Here is a 20,096-nt window from a genome sequence, read left to right as displayed (position 1 = left end):
CTCTAAAAAAGTACATATAGAGGTTTACTTTGATGTACACATTCTTTACAGTATAGCTGTCAATTGGTAGACAATACTACATTTTCGGGACAGCAAATATTCCAATATTATTGGTTGTTTTCGCCTTATCTGATCTAATGACGGCGAAATCATTAAATGCTCACAATTTTTAATTCATCCACAAGTAAAGCACAATTAAAGTAAACTTGGATTATTTCACTTTATGTACTTTTTTATGCCGAAAGAGGCGATTTCAGCCACTTGAATGACGGCGAAATCATTAAATGCTCACAATTTTTAATTCATCCACAAGTAAAGCAAAATTAAAGAAAACTTGGATTATTTCACTTTATGTACTTTTTTATGCCGAAAGAGGCGATTTAAAAGAGGCTATTTCAGACAACAGCCGAGTTAGATATACTTTTCGAGACGAGTGATGCAATCGAGTGACGTAAGCGCGCTCCCGCGTCAGGGGGTGCATATTATGGCAGGGGTGCGTTTTCCGGCACAACACCGGAAGTAAAGCCGGTGTAAGGGAGCAGAACAGTAGCTCTCTCTACTGGTATCTTTTAGAACTACAATACATTGTGAATACTAATGTAGTAAAACTAATGATGGGCAAGATGTATAATTAATGAACTGGGAGTTGAGTTTATTTGGAACATGCATGCATACAACATGATACATCACAATTTCCAGTTTCTCTATTCAACATGTTCAAAAAGGAGTAGGAAGAAGCAGAGCTTAATTAATCCTACCCCTTTTCTTTTACATAACAGTTGCTAAAACTTTTGTTCACTTCCTGTTCTCAATTTATTCACAATATACTCCATAAGTAATAACAATAAAAAATAAATAAATAATTGGTGAAGTAAGTTATATTTAATATGGTGAGATGAGTAAGATTATCTAGAAAATGAACGGTTGGATGAAATAAATTCAGAATGTTTATCATGGTTGTTCTTCTTTGTCATACTTGCCAACCCTCCCGGATTTTCCGGGAGACTCCCGAAATTCAGCGCTTCTCCCGAAAACCTCCCGGGACAAATTTTCTCCCGGAAATCTCCCGAAATTCAGGCGGACCTGAGTGACGTGTCGACAGCCTGTTTTCACGTCCGCTTTCCAACAATATAAACAGCGCGCCTGCCCAATGACATTATAACTGGAGAATGACCGAGGGCGAGTTCTTAGTTTCTTATGTGGGTTTATTGTTAGGCAGTTTCATTAACGTCCTCCCAGCGCGGTAACAACACACAACAGCAGTCAGGTTTTCGTCTACCGTAAAGCAGTTCGTCTGCCGTAAACAGCAATGTTGTGACACTCTTAAACAGGACAATACTGCCATCTACTGTACATGCATATGTGACATTAACATCTAGGGCTTTTAGAGAGTGCAGTGCACAACTGCGCACACAACAAGGAGACGAAGCAGAATGCATCATCAGAGAGGGTGTTCAGCATGGTTAGAAAAATAGTGACAGAGAATAGAACAAGGATGGACAATTCAACCCTTAACTCAATAATGAGTAGATGAGTGTTGTGTGTGTGTACATGTGTAAATAAATGAACACCAAAATTCAAGTATTTCTCTTGTATACATGTGTATATATATATATATATATATATATATATATATATATATATATATATATGAAATACTTGACTTGGTGAATTCTAGCTGTAAATATACTCCTCCCCTCTTAACCACGCACCCAACCACGCCCCCCCCCCCACACACACCTCCCGAAATCGGAGGTCTCAAGGTTGGCAAGTATGTTCTTTGTACTTTGTAAACACTTTAAGTTTGAAGAGTTTCTTGAAGTGGATCATAGTATTAAATTGTTTGATTTCTTTGCTTAATCTATTCCATCATTTAATTCCACATACTGATATACTGAAGGTCTGAAGTGTTGTACGTGCGTACAAATGTTTTAAATTACATTTTTCTCTGAGATTATATTTCTCCTCTTTTGTTGAGAAAATGTGTTGTATATTCTTGGGTAGCAGATTATAGTTTGCTTTGTGTATAATTTTAGCTGTTTGCAAATTCACTATGTCATGGAATTTCAGTATTTCGATTCAATGAATAAAAGGTTTGTATGTTCTCTATATCCGACATTATGTATTATTATGGCTTGGCTGATTATGTGAGCAACTTAAGACCAAAGAAGAGACACAAATACACAGCAATGCACCTTTATTTTAGTACGTGCAATCCTTTAGGACAGTGGTCCCCAACCTCCGGGCCGCAGCCCGGTACCGGTCCGTGGACCAATTGGTACCGGGCCGCACAAGAAATAAAAAAAAATAAAAACATGTAAAATGTTTTTTTGTTTGTTTTTTAAATTAAATCAACATAAAAAACCCAATATACGCAATACATATCAATATAGTCTGCTGGGATACAGTCCGTAAGCACACATAATTGTATTTCTTTATGACAACCCCCCCCCCCATATATAGCTGCGGACGTTGACCGGTCCGCAGCTACAAAAAGGTTGGGGAGGACCACTGTTTTAGGACACAGGTGTTAAACTCAAGGCTCGGGGACCAGATCTGGCCCACCACATCATTGTATGTGGCTTGCAAAAGCCTGGGAAAAGTGTGTGTTAATAAAATACTTAATTTTTTTTTTTTTTAGTAAATTCAAATAATTATTTTGATTTTGACAGGAAAAAATGCGTATCTTCCAAGCGTTATCTAATCATGCCAAATATTACATTATTATATAGTGTATTACAAAGATACAGTTGAATATTTGCTTGTCACCTTTACATATGATACATCCATTAATTTGTACATGAAAAAATCTAATAATCAAGTGCATAAGCAATAATGTAATACAAACCCCGTTTCCATATGAGTTGGGAAATTGTGTTGGATGTAAATATAAACGGAATACAATGATTTGCAAATCATTTTCAACCCATATTCAGTTGAATGCACTACAAAGACAAGATATTTGATGTTCAAACTCATAAACTTTATTTTTTTTTGGCAAATAGTAATTAACTTAGAATTTCATGGCTGCAACGTTTGGGAACTGAGGAGACACATTTTTTAAGCTTCTCAGGTGGAATTCTTTCCCATTCTTGCTTGATGTACAGCTTAAGTTGTTCAACAGTCCGGGGGTCTCCGTTGTGGTATTTTAGGCTTCTTAATGCGCCACACATTTTCAATGGGAGACAGGTCTGGACTACAGGCAGGCCAGTCTAGTACCCGCACTCTTTTACTATGAAGCCACGTTGATGTAACATGTGAATTGGCATTGTCTTACTGAAATATGCAGGGGTGTCCATGGTAACGTTGCTTGGATGGCAACATATGTTGTTCCAAAACTTGTATGTACCTTTCAGCATTAATGGCGCCTTCACAGATGTGCAAGTTACCCATGTCTTGGGCACTAATACACCCCCATACCATCACAGATGCTGGCTTTTCAACTTTGCGCTTATAACAATCCGGATGGTTCTTTTCCTCTTTGGTCCGGAGGACACAACGTCCACAGTTCCCAAAAACAATTTGAAATGTGGACTCGTCAGACCACAGAACACTTTTCCACTTTGTATCAGTCCATCTTCGCTGGGCTCAGGCCCAGCGAAGCCGACGGCGTTTCTGGGTGTTGTTGATAAACGGTTTTCGCCTTGCATAGGAGAGTTTTAACTTGCACTTACAGATGTAGCGACCAACTGTAGTTACTGACAGTGGGTTTTTGAAGTGTTCCTGAGCCCATGTGGTGATATCATTTACACACTGATGTCGCTTGTTGATGCAGTACAGCCTGAGGGATCGAAGGTCACGGGCTTGGCTGCTTACGTGCATTCTCTGAACCCTTTGATGATGTTACGGACCGTAGATGGTTGAGAAAGGTTTTCTTAAACTGTTCAACAACTTGCTCATGCATTTGTTGCCAAAGTGGTGACCCTCGCCCCATCCTTGTTTGTGAATGACTGAGCATTTCATGTAATCTACTTTTATACCCAATCATGGCACCCACCTGTTCCCAATTTGCCTGTTCACCTGTGGGATGTTCCAAATAAGTGTTTGATGAGCATTCCTCAACTTTATCAATATTTATTATTCACACACTAGGGCCAATTTAGTGTTGCCAATCAACCTATCCCCAGGTGCATGTCTTTGGAGGTGGGAGGAAGCCGGAGTACCCGGAGGGAACCCACGCAGTCACGGGGAGAACATGCAAACTCCACACAGAAAGAGCCCGGGGATCGAACCCAGGACCTTCTTATGGTGAGGCAGACGCACTAACCCCTGTTTCACTATGCCGTCCATAATTAACATGTTATCCATAATTTATCTATTTAAATTAGAACTACATTAGCCGTTTTTAGACATTATAGACAAAATAAGAATACTTGGGAAGAAAGAAGTCCACCCTTCCTGTCCTAAGCTTTCTAAAAATGTTGCCCCCAGAACAATCTATTTGAATATTCCTGCAGTTATGTTAATGCTACTACATTATGTTGTTGTCTAATTTAATAAAATAACCAATACTATAGATTCTTCTCACGTGCTTATTGTGAGTGAAAAACATATCGTCCTGAAAGAAACTCCTATTTACTGAGTGATGGCGTTCTCCACCCGATTAGGGTTCAAATATTCGTACGGCACTTCAAGCTGTGCGTTTCTAGCATTGATGGCGTCACTAAGTTTGGACAACTGTGCTTGAAACTCTCTGACCATCTGGTGGATTTCAGGCTCTTGAAACCGTTCCTCAGGGTATGAACCCAGTGCCACCTGGAACACAAAAACAGCAGAGTCAGTACCATGTGCAGTATGTCCCTAGTTTGAAAAGCTATTTACCCTCGACTTACGAAATCTGAGTATTTTTTCGTGAGCACAGAGACGATGGTCACTATCTTGACCGACTCGCCAATGTTTGGCAGCGTTTCCAGAATGGTCTTCATACTCGACTGGCCTTTGACAGTCGGAGGTGGCTTGCGTAGAAGGAAGGCGCCATTCGGGATGAAGGACTGGTAGTCAAACTGAAATGATCAAGTTTGACACTTTCTCAGTTTCCGCCAGTCCAAATTAAATTTTCTTATGTTAACACCCCAGACTAATCTCGATCTCAGATACCAAACCAACATATCCGCTCAAAGTGGGCTGGGCCTGTACCAAGTGGACCAAAATTTAACATAACCTGACCCAATTCACTTCAGTTCTGATTGGGACTTATAGTCTATATCAGGGGTCGCCAACCTTTACTTTATAACAGCCATTCCTTTTGTCCACTAAAAAAGAGAAGTGGCAAACATCAAACATTTTTTGAACTTAAAAAATGCTTATCTTTTTAAAATGTATAGTTAAAGGAATCTGTTCATGAATAATTATTTTCTTTTTTGGAATGTATAGTTAGACATGCACACTCCACTCACTCTCTCTAACACTGTGGTCCCCAACCTTTTTGTAACCGCTGATTGGTCAACGCTTGAAAATTTTCCCCACGGACCGTGGGGGGGGGGGGGGGGGGTGTATATGTTTTTTTTTTTTGTTTGTTTGTTTTTGTCTTAAAATAATACAATCATGTGTGCTTATGGACTGTATCCCTGCAGTCTGTATTGATCTATATTAATATATAATGTAGGAACCAGAAATATTAATAACAGAGAGAAACAACCCTTTTGTGTGAATGAGTGTAAATTTGGGAGGGAGGTTTTTTGGGTTGGTGCACTAATTGTAAGTGTATCTTGTGTTTTATGTTGATTTAATAAAAATAAATGCGGCCCGGTGGTTGGGAACCACTGCTCTAACACAAACCCACCTCATCCAGTCACCATTCAGAACACATTCACAGCTTCACAAATAGTCGGAAATTATAGATTCATTCTCACAACTGCACAATTCCTAGACTTTGGTTTGAGAAAATATTTTCGGAATGGAGCCAGAACTCGAAGTCTGAAATTGTTGCAGGTTGTCTATCCAGTAGATGCAATAGATACTATAGCGTTCCTGTTGTATTGAATAACTTTTATTGCTCATTCAGCAATATACAATTTGATCTTGTTTCCATTACTGATGTGATTGCTGCGTTCACATATGTTAAAAAAAAAATCACTAATCATTTTGAGTTGATTTGAATCTGCTAAAGGGACTTAGTGTTATATTAGATCCTACTGAGAACCACCGTCCCCTGCAGTGGACATTAGTGTTTTGCATAACAGGGCTATACTTCCTAAATTGTATAACTCTGAAAAGAGAAATAGATAAACAACAAATGTCCACTGCAAAGGATGCTGGGTCATTGGAGGATATATATATAAAAAAAGGCTGAAGTGGTACCTCTGAACTTCAACACAATCAAAGTTTGAGATGCTGATCAACATCCAATGTGTTCCATTTACTGAGATTAAGAGCGTATACGGCAGACCTGGGCAAATTAAGACCCAGGGACCTCATGCGGCCCGTTAATTCCCAAATTCCCAAATAATTGCGTTAGATCTTTAGGATGGAAAGTGTAGCTGCCATTATGATGTGCAGTGATGTTTTCAAATGACCGTAAGTCTTGAACTATACAAAGTATTTCAATGGTTGGAATCTGTGCTTTTGCATGATATACTAGTTACTATGGTAATATAATTAGTTACTATGGTAATATAATTAGTTACTATGGTAATCTAATTAGCTACAATAATAAGCTACGTCACAGCAGCTCAGACGAGGCACCAAGCAGTGTGGGTGGGGAGCGTTTCCACAGAGTGTTTCCAGAACGGTCAGCCTGAAATGCGGGTGTTAGGGACAGACACGGAAGGAGATTTCTACAACAAAGTTCTAATGCTTAGTGATGTATCAGATACATCAGATTGTTGGTGGGTATTTTTTTTTACCCTTCGCTTTCATATTTCGCTGTGTTTGTTGCATTTTTGTTGCGTTTCGCTTGATTGTAAAATATGTCGATCGAGAGGGGGTGTGATTTTCATGTCAATATTCAGTGTTTTATCGTTCATAGTTAATATTGTAAATCCCACATTCTTTATTTTCATGTACATTCTGGGTGTCTCATTCATTTAAAAAAAATCAGTTTTATAAGGTGGTCTGTCATAACGTTTTTAGCATTCAAACAGACATTATTGTAACGTTTTGTATTAGTGTCCCTAAAAATAGTTATACCGGCCCCAAAAAACATTTTTTTCTCTAAATTTGGCCCCCGAGTAAAAATAATTGCCCAGGCCTGGTCTAGGGTATACACAATGTATATGAATGGAATGTTTACTGTTGTTTTACCTGTCCATTATTGATGGCAGCATGCTGAGCTGAGACCGTGAAGATGATCATGGTGATGAACTTGACCACTTCCTCAACCCTTTGGAAAGACTCAGGACATCCTGTCACAACAATAAATCAGCAAATAACTCTTACAGTCAAGAGTCTTAAATTGAATCTCAATTTGCCCCGCTTAACCCCTAAAGTTTGTCATACCCCTTCATCTTACCCCTGAAAACTGAGGGCCAAGATGAAGTGGTAACATTTGGTGCTTGCTGCTTGACCACTCACAATGTGCATTGTAAAGTGTCAGTGTGGCACATATAACTATAAATCCCTGGCAAATAATCATTGACAATCCAATGACAATGAACTAAGGATTGGCCAAATGTTATCATTCTATCCTTTGTGTTTCTTTAAGACTCGTATATTCAACTGGTGATCCGGGGGCCAAATCTGGCCCAGGAATGACACCATACCGGCCCCCGAGTTCATTTCAAAACTTAGGATACAGACATTTTTGCAGCAAATCACTGAAAACTGTTCAAACATGTGATCGACATAACTGAGGGTTTACTCGAGGCACCTCTTTAAGTCTTTTCCTTTTTATCAGAATACATTTTTTTCTGAATTTGACTTATGTAACTAAGGTGTTGCTGTAGCTTGTAGATGCTCTCTGTTTCATCATTTGTGCTATTGATCTGGTGGCTCGCGAGTTCAGTACCAAAAACCTGTGAGAGAGTCACATTTTTGTAGCAGACCTTTAAAAACACTATAGTGCTGTAATAGAGATGATCTTTGACTAGCTTTTTTGCAAAAGGCCCTTAAAAACAGCACAGCACACAAATAAATAAACCAAAACAAACGTTTACTGCAGTTAATGCTGGTTCTACTGAATATACAAAAAAGAATAGTGAAAGGAGAAGTCTTATCTCCCAATCCTTAGCTTTCTGGAAATGTGGCCCTCAAAATAATTTGGTTGAATATCTCTGCTTTAAGTTGAAAAAATTGTCCAGGTAGTGTGTGCGTGTGTGTGTGTGTGTGTGTGTGTGTGTGTGTGTGTGTGTGTGTGTGTGTGTGATGTGTTTGCATATCTCTCTAAAAGTAAGTAGTTGTGCCCCTGCTTGGCGCGTCCCTATAGCCTTAAAAGTGAATTGAGACACCACTTGCTTGAAGTGAACGTGTGAAACCGAGGGCCAAGGACTAAGACAAGGGGTTAGGAGAAAAACTGGAATTATACAACTTATTTTATTTATTGAATACCTGAGGATTTCTTTCCCAAAAAGCATTGAGTGAATATCTCATGGACCCAACCTTGGAGCTCAGAGTCTTTGACCACCTCAGTGTCGGAACGATAGAAGTGTCCCACAACTGCCTTCACAAAACTGGACAAGAAGAATTCATACATTATCAATGACAACTGATGATCAATGGAAGTAAAAACATAAACCTATGGATCATGTCCCATAGTTGAAAGCCATCATCTCTGTAGTAGAAGTTGGGGATGGACTCCAGTCCCCGAGCGACGATGTTCTCCCGGATGCACAGTTTGCTGTAGGTGAGCTCGGCATGAGACCGTACCATTGCCTCATAAATGCCGTCTAAGCCGAGTGAAGACTAAATTATAACACACATATGGTCCCAAGTCAGACATAACGTGGGAAATCATTGAAAAGATTGGAGAAAATGAATGGTCAGAAACATACCATTTCAAAGGGTCCACCAGGTCCAAACAAAACCTTACGACCAAGTGCATTTATGTGTAAAATCCAGCGGAAGTGAGGGCTCAGGAACTATGGATAAAAGGAAAAATACCAGAGATATTGTTTACATGAATGGGTCTGATTCATGGAGCTGTGACCTCACGGTGTGAAGTTCCGTAGATCAGTGGTCCCCAACCTTTTTGTGGCTGCGGACCGGTCAGCGCTTGTAAATGCGTCCCACGGACCGGTGGGGGGGAGGGGTTATGGTATTTTTTTTTTGTCATAAAGAAATACAATCATGTGTGCTTACGGACTGTATCCCTGCAGACTGTCTTGATCTATATTGATATATAATGTATATATTGTGTTTTTTATGTTGATTTAAATAAATAAAAAAATTTAAAAAAATTATATATATATATATATATATATATATAGATTATTTTATTTATTTTTTTTATTTTTTATTTCTTGTGCGGCCCGGTACCAATCGGTCCACGGACCGGTACCGGGCCGCGGACCGGTGGTTGGGGACCACTGCCGTAGATGACAACATTGGAGGCCATAGTTCTCAGTAGGAAATTCAATAGATTGCAGGTAAAAGAAAAAACAACTACTCCCTGTAAATTTAAGGGGCTAGCCCAATCAAATTTGGTGCACAGCTTTAAACAACTTTGAGTAATATTTAAGTAAGATTGCTTAAAAAACATGGGCGCCCTCAAGCAAGACCTCTTTGTAAGGGGGCTGGCGGGGCTTAACTAGTTGACCCTAAGTCTCTGACCAAGATATCTTCAGTATCTTCATATCTGCTCACATTAATAATACCAGACGGATACCCTCGCTGGTACCATCTGATGGCCACCAGAGTACCAGTTGAATAGTGTAATAATGCCATCTTGTTTACGTATGCAGTACCAATGGGGTGTGTAGCTATTTGATGATACCCATGTGAGTACCATCTGAGGGTTACTATACACTTCATGCTGTCTTATGTAGATTTTGATAAAAAAAAAAAACAACAGTTGCCCTTTATATACTTCTGCACTTTAAATGATGCTGCTAAAGTACTACAAGTTGACCACACACTGATTTGTAACTCGCAGGCTCTGTATGTATTGCACTTTTTGCACATTTGCTTTTCGTTATGTAATTTCAATCTTGTTGTGAATTTTTAATCTTGTGTAATTTTAATTGTGGATGCTAAATATGCCATAAAAGGACTACAGATGTAAATTAGTATGGTGCTAAATCGGGGGCAGCCATCTTTTTAATGTAACTGCACATTGTCCTTCAAATAAACAAATACAACAATAACAACAGTACATATATGCATATATACAATGACCCTTCCAGTCATGTAACAATATTACGAAACCTCAATTGACTACTTGCACGCCACCACTTACAGTCCCTATGTAACCTTCAGACTGTACCTTGTAAATGGGATGAATCACGGGGAAGTTGCGAAAAAAGCTCGTACACCAGGACTCGGAGAGAAAGTGAGTGTCCTTAAAGTGGCGGCTTGCCTGATGATCCAAAATATCTGCTTGTTTAATGAATATCTTGGCGAGGAGCCAGTCCGTCTCCGAGTCGCTCGGCAGAAAAATGGGGTTCTCCTCCGAGGGTTGTTGTTGTAGCTACCGAAAAAAAAAACACAGATTTTCTAACCTCAAACCTTATCATACATTTTCAACTTTTTGTCATGTCTGTTGATCATGTTTTTGTTTGGCCAGGTGCTGTTTGTTTTTTGGACGCTTTTTAGTTCCTGGTTGTGCACTCTTGCTTGTTTTGTTTCCATGACTACTCATTAGTTTCACCTGTCTCACGTTTTGCACTCGCGCACCTGTCACTAATCATGTCAGTATTATTTAAGCTTTCAGTTGCCAGACAGTCTGCCTGGCAACATTAACTCTGTTTACCTCTGTCATTTTTAATGCCTGTTCATAGTTTTCATGCTGATGTTAATTTCATGCTCCGCTCATGCCACAGTAAGTGTTTTCGTTTTTATGTCCAGTTCTGCATTTGTGCTTGTTTGTTTTCATAGTCAAGTTTGCATTTCCGCCTTGTGCGCGCTTTTTGTTTATACCTTTTTATAGTTATTATTAAATCATGTATATACCTTCAAGCCATGACTGGTCTGGTCCGATTGCATTCCGTGAAAACCATCCACGCAGCCAGCTGCAAAATAGTCCACGTCTTGATACTTTTCAGATTACATTTTTAAAATGTTCGACATGATGCCAAATCTCCTGAATGCCTTGACGCAGATGAGAACTTTGCATGATTTCCACAAGACCTTTAGAATTTCTCACACATTTTTCAGTCAAATTGCTTTTGTACAAATGGTCAGTCTTTTTAAATGGCCGACAGAAGCTGTTCTTATGGATTTTTTCTTTTCGGGGCAACTAAAACCCTATCTCACGGTCACTGATCCTCTGCTCTTGCCACTTTACAGACAGCGGTTTCATGAACAAAGCACAGTTGGACGTTGGATTTGTCAATATTCATCAAATATCCAATTCTTCTTTTCTGTGGCTGATAACCTGATTAGCGTGTCACCAGATGATTGGGACATGTCTTTACACAGCACAGAGCCATAGCTGGTGTTAGGGGTGTGTATGACTCTGACTCTTAATCGTATAGGCGTGGTTGGATTTACCCTGTACTCAACTTGACGTCCCGATCAGATATTGATAACAATCATCGGTCAGATCCTATTACATCGGATTATATTTACTTGCATCTAAAATCTTCAATACAAGCAACCCAATACAAGCAGTACTGCAGCATGCTTTCCTGTGCACAACCAGTTAAAATCCACATGTCCTCCAATAAACACATACTGTAAGGTTAGTCTTTTCTTGGATTTTAGTGAAGTCATTTACAAAAGATAAACATGGTAGCTAGCTGCTACACAACAGCTAAGTACACAATAGCACACAAGCTAGACATATTTAATAAGTGTCCTTAATTAAACAATATTGCAGTCTAAAACACCACATGAGTGAATATAAACAAGTATTAAATAAATGTAGTAGCATGTTATTTACAGATACAAAGTCTCCAAGGCAGAAGCATTTTAGAAAGAATCCCGAACAATTGTGTCGGCCATATTCAACTTATTGCGTCATTCCCTTAACATAGTAAATTATTATGGCCACTAGGTGTCGCCAAAAACAGTTACCATTCCACTTCAACTTAATGACAGCATAAGTCTATTCCAGATGCTTAATAAAAATAAAAAAAAGAAATTATACCTACAGTCGTGGTCAAAAGTTTACATACATTTGTGAAGGACATAATTTCATGGCTGTCTTTTTTTTGATTGAGATTGATTGAGACTTTTATTAGTAGGTTGCACAGTGAAGTACATATTCCGTACAATTGACCACTAAAGGGTAACACCCGAATAAGTTTTTCAACTTGTTTAAGTCGGGGTCCACTTAAATTGATTCATGATACAGATATATACTATCATCATAATACAGTCATCACACAAGATAGTCATCAGGGTATATACATTGAATTATTTACATTATTTACAATCCGGGGTGTGGGATGTGGGGGGGGGGGGGATTAGGTTTGGTTGTTATCATCACTTCAGTCATCAACAATTGAGGACAGAGAAATGGACATTGAAACAGTGTAGGTTTGACTTGGTAGGATATGTACAGCAAGTGGTGGAGAGAGAGAGAGAGAGAGAGAGAGAGAGAGAGAGAGAGAGAGAGAGAGAGAGAGAGAGAGAGAGAGAGAGAGAGAGAGAGAGAGAGAGAGAGAGAGAGAGAGAGAGATCAGAAGGCATAAGAAGAGTATCTACATTTGATTATTAACAATCCGGGGAGGGTGTTAGTTTAGTCTTGAGTTTACAATTATTTCTACAACTCTTATTTTTTTGTGATAGAGTGATTGGAGCGCATACTATTCAAGGTCTGCCTCCCGTCTCTGCATCCTTGGGGTCACGTCGCTAGTCTGCGTTCCAGCTCCTGACACTTTCCTGCTCATTACAGGGGCTTTTAAAACAATATTGAACCTAATGGGCACTCTAGTAATTGTTTTAAAATAAAATACTCCATAAATCAGAGGTGTACCGATAAAAGCCTTTTCACTTCTAATACAATACCGATGATGAAGCCTTGAGTATACCGATATTGATGCAATATTAGCACAAATCAAACATTATGTCATGTTCCAATTGTAGGTGCAATACCTACAATTGTTCTCTGAGTAAATTCACTTGAGCAAACCTTTTCTAACATTTCACACGTCCAAATAAAAACAGTGTATAATTTGTGCTAATATTGCATAAATATCGATATACTCAACGCTTCAATATCGGTATTGTATTAGAAGTTAAAAGGCTTGTATCCGTACACCTCTAGTTTATGGAGTATTTTATCTAAATAAACTCACTAGAGTGCCCATTGGGTTCAATATTGTTTTAAAAGCCCCTGAAATGAGCAGGAAAGTGTCAGGAGCTGGAACGCAGACTAGCGACGTGACCCCAAGGATGCAGAGACGGGTGGCAGACGGTGAATAAAAATAACATTATTTACCATTCACCATGAACCTTAAACAAGTTGAAAAACTTATTCGGGTGTTACCATTTAGTGGTCAATGGTACGGAATATGTACTGTACTCTGCAATCTACTAATAAAAGTTTCAATCAATCAATCAAAAAAAAACATAACAAAAGGTGCCCTCACAAGGAGAGGAGAAAAACCAAAGAAGTCGAGTGCAAAAGTAAATGCACAAGACTCAGGACTTCTTTTGTATCGAGAACAACACGTGTATGTGAGGCAGTGCATGAGGTAAAGAATAGCAAGACAGTGCTGGACAGAAATAGGAGACTGATTGGCAACCGGGTACAGGTGTGTCCCGGTTGCCAATCAGGCGACAGGTGTGGAAGCCTCTGCACGGCACGAGGAAGTGAAACCCACAAAATAAAAGCACAGGACAGGAACTAAACTACAACACATAGGAAAAAAGAAAACACGAGTCCAAATCACTTACAAGGATGTAACAGAAAGCCCCCTTCAAAGACTGGAGACTATTATAGAGTTCAGGGAAATACCTGTATTGCAATGGGCTTTAGTTTTTTCTCAGGATTCAGGTACAAGAGACAGAGTCCAGCAGGCACTTGCAGACTCACACCATTGTACATCCTCCCTGGTATTCCACTCATGATCTTCTGGTCATACAGGAATATATTGCCTTTCTGTGTGACAGTGGGGTACATTACCAATGAAAACAATCCTGTGCCCTCCACTTTATTACAATCATACATTTGCTGTGCCATACCTTGATTTCATCGTCCAGACTGCTGCCTTCCTCCAGGAACGCTTTCACCATTTCCTCTCTGACTGGCAAATTTGGAGGAAGTGAAGAGCAACGTTTGATCACATCGGGGTTTATTCCGTTCAGAAACTGGGACCCGTAGAAGTCATCTTCCTTCCAGTGTTCGCTAACCCACTCTGGAAGAATGGTCGGCCATTACTTTTAAATGACTAAAACGGTTGAAAACATGATACAAAGTTATTGTCAAGACAAAATGTTATCGTTGGCATATGCGAGTTAAGTGCTTAAACTCAACAATCAAATACAGCAGAAACTCCAAGTAAACTATTACCCTGCGTAATGACAATAAAAATGATTCTGATTCTGAAAGCAATTTTCTCATGTAAATTATCTGATCTGTTTCAGGGTCAAACCTTTATCACACTGTAAACATTTTCATTGTAAATTCACTGAAAATGATTGGCTAATAATCATTCATTTAATGTGAAATATCTTTACAGCAATTCAGTGTAACTGCAGAGCTGTAGTTTTACAGTCAAATACAATACCGTTACAACTAAATGCTGTAACTTCCCAACTGTAATTCTATAGTTAATAATTACAATAAAATCATAACTACTGTAAAAGTTGTAGTTTCGCCATTTAAGTTTTGTAGTTAATGACGCTCTTAGTTTAACAGCATACCACCGCCTTCTGTACAAGTGTGTGCAATGTAGTCTATGGCAGACTTTTTCAACCTTTTTTGAGCCAAGGCACATTTTTTTCGTTGAAAATATCCGGAAGCACACCACTAGCAGAAATCATTAAAAAATGAAACTCAGTTGACAGTAAAAAGTTGTTGTCAAAATGGTTGGATATGACTTTAAACCATCACCAAGCATGCATCACTATATCTCTTGTCTCAAAGTAGGTGTACTGTCACGACCTGTTACATCACACCGTGACTTATTTTGAGTTTTTTTTTGCTGTTTTCCTGTTTAGTGTTTTAGTTATTGTCTTGCACTCCTATTTTGGTGGCTTTTCCTGTTTTGTTGGTCTTTTCCTGTAGCAGTTTCTTCCTTAAACGCTATTCCCCGCATCTGCTTTGTTTTAGCAATCAAGACTATTTAAGTTGTTGCTATCCTTGTTTGTGGGGACATTGTTGATTATCATGTCATCTTCTGATGTACTTTGTGGACGCCATCTTTGCTCCACAGTAAGTCTTTGCTGTCATCCAGCATTATGTTTTTGTTTACTCTGTAGCCAGTTAGGTTTTAGTTTTGTTCTGCTTAGCCTTTCCTAAGCTTCAATGTCTTTTCTTAGGAGCACTTACCTTTTGTTTATTTTTGGTTTAAGCATTAGATACGACGACACACCCTTGTCGTCTCACACAACGTGTTCCCGACATCTACAAAGCAATTTGCTACTTGCTGCCACCTACTGATATGGAAGAGTATTACACGGTTACTCTGCCGAGCTCTAGACAGCACAGACACTCAACAACGGCACATAATTTGCAGATTATAATTACTGGTTGGCAAAAAAAATTTTTTAACCCAAATAGGTGAAATTACATAGTCTTCCACGGCACACCAGACTGTATCTTGGTGTGCCGCGGCACAGTGTTTGAAAAACAATGGTCTACAGAGCCCTTAAGGGACAAATCAATTTGAATTTAGAGTAGTTTGTTGTGATATTACAGAGGACTATGATTACAGTATTTTACTGTGAAATAACAGTTAACTGCTTTGAAATATAAGGATTGTTACTGTAATTCAGTATTTCACTGTGAAATAAATACTGTTAAATGCTGTAAAATCCTGGTAAATGTTTACAGTGTGTGTGTCAAGCAGCAAAATTCAAACATAAAAGTAAGTGATTAACCTGATATTTTGGTACTTCTGTTCCAGAAGATTTGTTTCAATTGGTCAATGTTATCCCAATTTTCCTCCGAGTTAAGCATCCCCTTCAGGGTGAGTTCTGCGGCTCTGAAGCGAACAAAAAAATATTCACAATATATCATCTCCACATTTGGACACAATGCTAAAAGGAGTATTTCAACCTACCCCATCACGACAGACATATTTGATTGAAGCATTCTGGACACTGACATACGGGTTTCAGCCGGGACATTTGTTGCATTGAAATCGGCGTGGTAAGGGAGTCCTTCCTTCATTACTGCCCATCTTGAAGGAAAGAAAGCATACATTTTGGTCTTTTTTGAGGTCATATGTATATGCCTTTAGGAGCTAAAACTCACCGGAACAAGCTCTTTTTAGATGCCAGCTCCTTTTTTCGGTGTTCAATCAACAACGGGTGTTCATCTTCGAAAACCTTCATAGCTAGTTGTCCAGAAAACAACAACAAAAAGTTGTTTTTTACTAAAACTATTTATTAGAAATACAAGTTCATGGTACATAAACCAGACCTCTTCCTCCCCTCAGTTCCACTACTTCTTTATTGGACAGCCATTGGTAACAGGGGAAAAGAAGCACCTCTCTCTCTGGGGTGGTGACCACTATTTTGGAGCAGTACCAATCGTTGTCAGGGAGGAAGAATTTAGGATCTTTCTCTACTTTGACCAGCAGTAGCTTCCCCAGTGATGCACTGGTTTTTACAGTGTAGGTCCCAGTCTGGAAGTATAGAATACTGCATGTGAGAGCAAAGGATGAAATATTTGCAAAGATGCTATTTGAATCTGGTGATTACGGTTTTAAAGCTGGTTTGCATCATAGTGATACCTTTCAAATTGTACGCACATAATGCAAATCATTTGGGGAGCTTGAAGGCAAAGCAATTAATATGCACATAGAGTACAGTCCCAAAGTACAAAACCCAAAACCAGTTGGCATGTTGTGTAATTCGTAAATAAGAACAGAATACAATGATTTGCAAATCCTTTTCAACTTATATTCAATTGAATAGACTGTAAAGATAAGATATTTAATGTTCAACCTGAGAAACGTTTTTTTTTTTTTGCAAATAATCATTAACTTAGAATTTAATGGCAGCAAACCATTGCAAAAAAAGTTGGCACAGGGGCATTTTTACCACTGTGTTACATGGCCTTTCCTTTTAACAACACTCAGTTAATGTTTGGGAACTGAGGAGATCAATTTTTGAAGCTTTTCAGGTGGAATTCTTTCCCATTCTTGCTTGATGTACAGTTTAAGTTGTTCAACAGTCTGGGGTCTCCGTTGTGGTATTTTAGGCTTCATATTGCGCCACACATTTTCAATAGAAGACAGATCTGGACTACAGGCACTCTTTTACTATGAAGCTACGCTGTTGTAACACGTGGCTTGGCATTGTCTTGCTGAAATTGACAGGGGCGTCCATGATAACGTTGCTTGGATGGCAACATATGTTGTTCCAAAACCTGTATGTACCTTCCAGCATTAATGGTGCCTTCACAGATGTGTAAGTTACCCATGCCTTGGGCACTAACACACCCTCATACCATCACAGATGCTGGCTTTTTTCCCTCTTTATTCCGGAGGACACGACGTCCACAGTTTCCAAAAATAATTTAAAATGTGGACTCTTCAGACCACAGAACCCTTTTACACTTTGCATCAGTCCATCTTAGATGAGCTCGGGCCCAGCGAAACCAGCTGCGTTTCTGGGTGTTGTTGATAAATGGCTTTCGCTTTGCATAGTAGAGTTTTAACTTGCACTTACAGATGTAGTGACGAACTGTAGTTACTGACAGTGGTTTTTTGAAGTGTTCCTGAGCCCATGTGGTGATATCCTTTACACACTGATGTCACTTTTTGATGCAGTACTGCCTGAGGGATCGAAGGTCCGTAATATCATCGCTTACGTGCAGTAATTTCTCCAGATTCTCTGAACCTTTTGATATTATGGACCGTAGATGGTGAAATCCTTAAATTCCTTGCAATAGCTCGTTGAGAAATGTTGTTCAACTGTTCGACAATTTTCTCACGCATCTGTTCACAAAGTGGTGACCATCGCCCCATCCTTGTTTGTGAATGACTGAGCATTTCATGGAAGCTGCTTATCTAATCATGGCACCCACCTGTTCCCAATTAGCCTGTTCACCTGTGACATGTTCCAAATAAGTGTTTGATGAGCATTCCTCAGCTTTCTCAGTCTTTTTTGCCACCTGTGCCAGCTTGTTTGAAACATGTTGCAGGCATCAAATTCCAAATGAACTAATATTTTCAAAAAATAACAAAGCTTTCCAGTTCGAACGTTAAATATCTTGTCTTTGCAGTCTATTCAATTGAATATAGGTCGAAAATGATTTGCAAATCATTGTATTCTGTTTTTATTTACCATTTACACAATGTGCAACTTCACTGGTTTTGGGTTTTGTATTTTCATATATATTATATACAGTATTTTACAATTTCAGCGGCAATTGAAAAGATACCTTTAAGAAAACATTTATTTTCTCATGAAATTTCCTAAATATTTACTTACAGTAAATGCAACAGTCCGAGCCTAGCGGTAGATATATCTCAATAAAGTTTATACTCATTGACTATTTCATTATTTGTGGGTATTTATTTATTCTCATAATATTACAGATTAATTTACAAAATGTTTTTTTTTTGTACACAATTACTTTATTATTATCATTATTATTACTACTTCTAAAACTAATAAATGTAATTATTTATTTTTTTTAATCTATTTTTGTAAAATTATCACTTTTTCTTCAAATAAACCTACACGTCCAAACTAGGCAAGTTTTACGTTTTTAATCCCATTGGACAAAAAATAAATCAACATTTTTGATATAAATGCAACAAGGTTCAAGTATTTCGACGTATCCCCCCGGTTCCAAAGACAACAATTTTGCAACATGCTATTTCATAGGTGTGCAAAATTTTTCCACCAAAGGCCGCAAACCGAAAAGTCAAAACATGCGAAGGCCATTTTGATAATTTGATATTTTGATATTTTGTAAATAAAAATAAAAAAATAAAAAAATGCTAAAAATAGACATTTTAAATATTTAACACAGACATTTGCATGACATACAGTGCAGTGGTTCTGTGTTATAGGTGACAACATGTATTATTAGTTATTTATTATGTCCAACTCACTGTGCCCGTTATAAAGTCAACACCCCAGTTGTTCAACTCCATTCTCTCACTCTGGCCTTCCGTTCCAAACAAGGTGATAAGGATGTGGTCCCATGTTCCCGCACCGACCAGTTCTCCAGTTGTTACATCAAGCTTGTACTCCGCCATGGTCACTCAGTTGACAGAATTCACAAAACCTCGAAATGTCTTTCTTGTCTAGTTGAAGTTGTTTGTCTTACCGACCAAAGCTTTGCTGCGAATGAGCTCTGTAGAAAGGCTATTTGGAGATTATAGTCTCCAAAGAAAAGGTGGGAGACAAAGTAACCAACAAGCAAATATATGTAGATGTTGCAGATGAAAAGTAGATCCAAGTAAATATGCAAAGCCACCAACCAAACGAGGTGCAAAGATCCCTCAGGGTCCAACGTTTGTTTGATTGCACATCTTGTTCAGAAATATTAGATTTGCCTTACAACCAGGGCGCTCAACCAGTACACTGGACTGAGTGGTTTTGGAGCCCATACCCCAACTTCCGAATTTGAAAATTGCATAAAACGTGTAATATCTACGTAGTCTACACTGAACAAAATATAAACAAAACACTTTTGTTTTGCTCATGTTTTTCATTAGTTGAACTCCATCCATCCATCCATCCATCCATTTTCTACCGCTTGTCCCTTTTGGGGTCGCTGGAACCTATCTCAAATATCTAAAACTTTTACTGTATACTCATATTCCTCTCAAATATTGTTCACAAATCTGTCTAAATCTGTGTTAGTGAGCATTTCTTCTTTGCCAAGATAATCCATCCCACCTCACAAGTGTGGTATATCAAGATGCTGA

At 38.7% G+C, this 20,096-nt stretch overlaps 1 protein-coding gene across 1 annotated transcript; it reads right to left on the bottom strand.

The window, feature by feature from the left end:
• Positions 1-4,144: 4,144 nt before the first annotated feature.
• LOC133576069 (hydroperoxide isomerase ALOXE3-like) lies at positions 4,145-19,421 on the bottom strand. The gene is made up of 14 exons (XM_061929019.2): positions 19,275-19,421; positions 16,628-16,832; positions 16,460-16,541; positions 16,266-16,385; positions 16,084-16,187; positions 14,224-14,396; positions 13,997-14,140; positions 10,358-10,561; positions 8,928-9,014; positions 8,672-8,838; positions 8,485-8,606; positions 7,243-7,343; positions 4,833-5,003; positions 4,145-4,755 (listed from the first exon to the last, which is right to left on the bottom strand). The coding sequence occupies exons 1-14, from the start codon at positions 19,419-19,421 to the stop codon at positions 4,576-4,578; spliced, it is 2,007 nt and encodes a 668-aa protein (XP_061785003.2). The 3' UTR covers positions 4,145-4,575.
• Between the last annotated feature and the right edge of the window lie 675 nt (positions 19,422-20,096).

This window comes from Nerophis lumbriciformis, linkage group LG34, assembly GCF_033978685.3.
Source record: "Nerophis lumbriciformis linkage group LG34, RoL_Nlum_v2.1, whole genome shotgun sequence".
NCBI lineage: Eukaryota > Metazoa > Chordata > Actinopteri > Syngnathiformes > Syngnathidae > Nerophis > Nerophis lumbriciformis.
The sequence above is the reverse complement of the archived record's forward strand: the minus strand, read 5'-3'. Positions and strand labels throughout refer to the sequence as shown.

Coding starts and splice junctions, on each gene's coding strand:
- LOC133576069 (XM_061929019.2), bottom strand. CDS start 19,421: ATGGCGGAGTACAAGCTTGATGTAACAACTGGAGAACTGGTCGGTGCG. Junction 16,386..16,459: donor TCTAAAAAGAGCTTGTTCCG/GTGAGTTTTAGC, acceptor CTTTCCTTCAAG/ATGGGCAGTAATGAAGGAAG. Junction 14,397..16,083: donor CAGAAGTACCAAAATATCAG/GTTAATCACTTA, acceptor CCATTCTTCCAG/AGTGGGTTAGCGAACACTGG.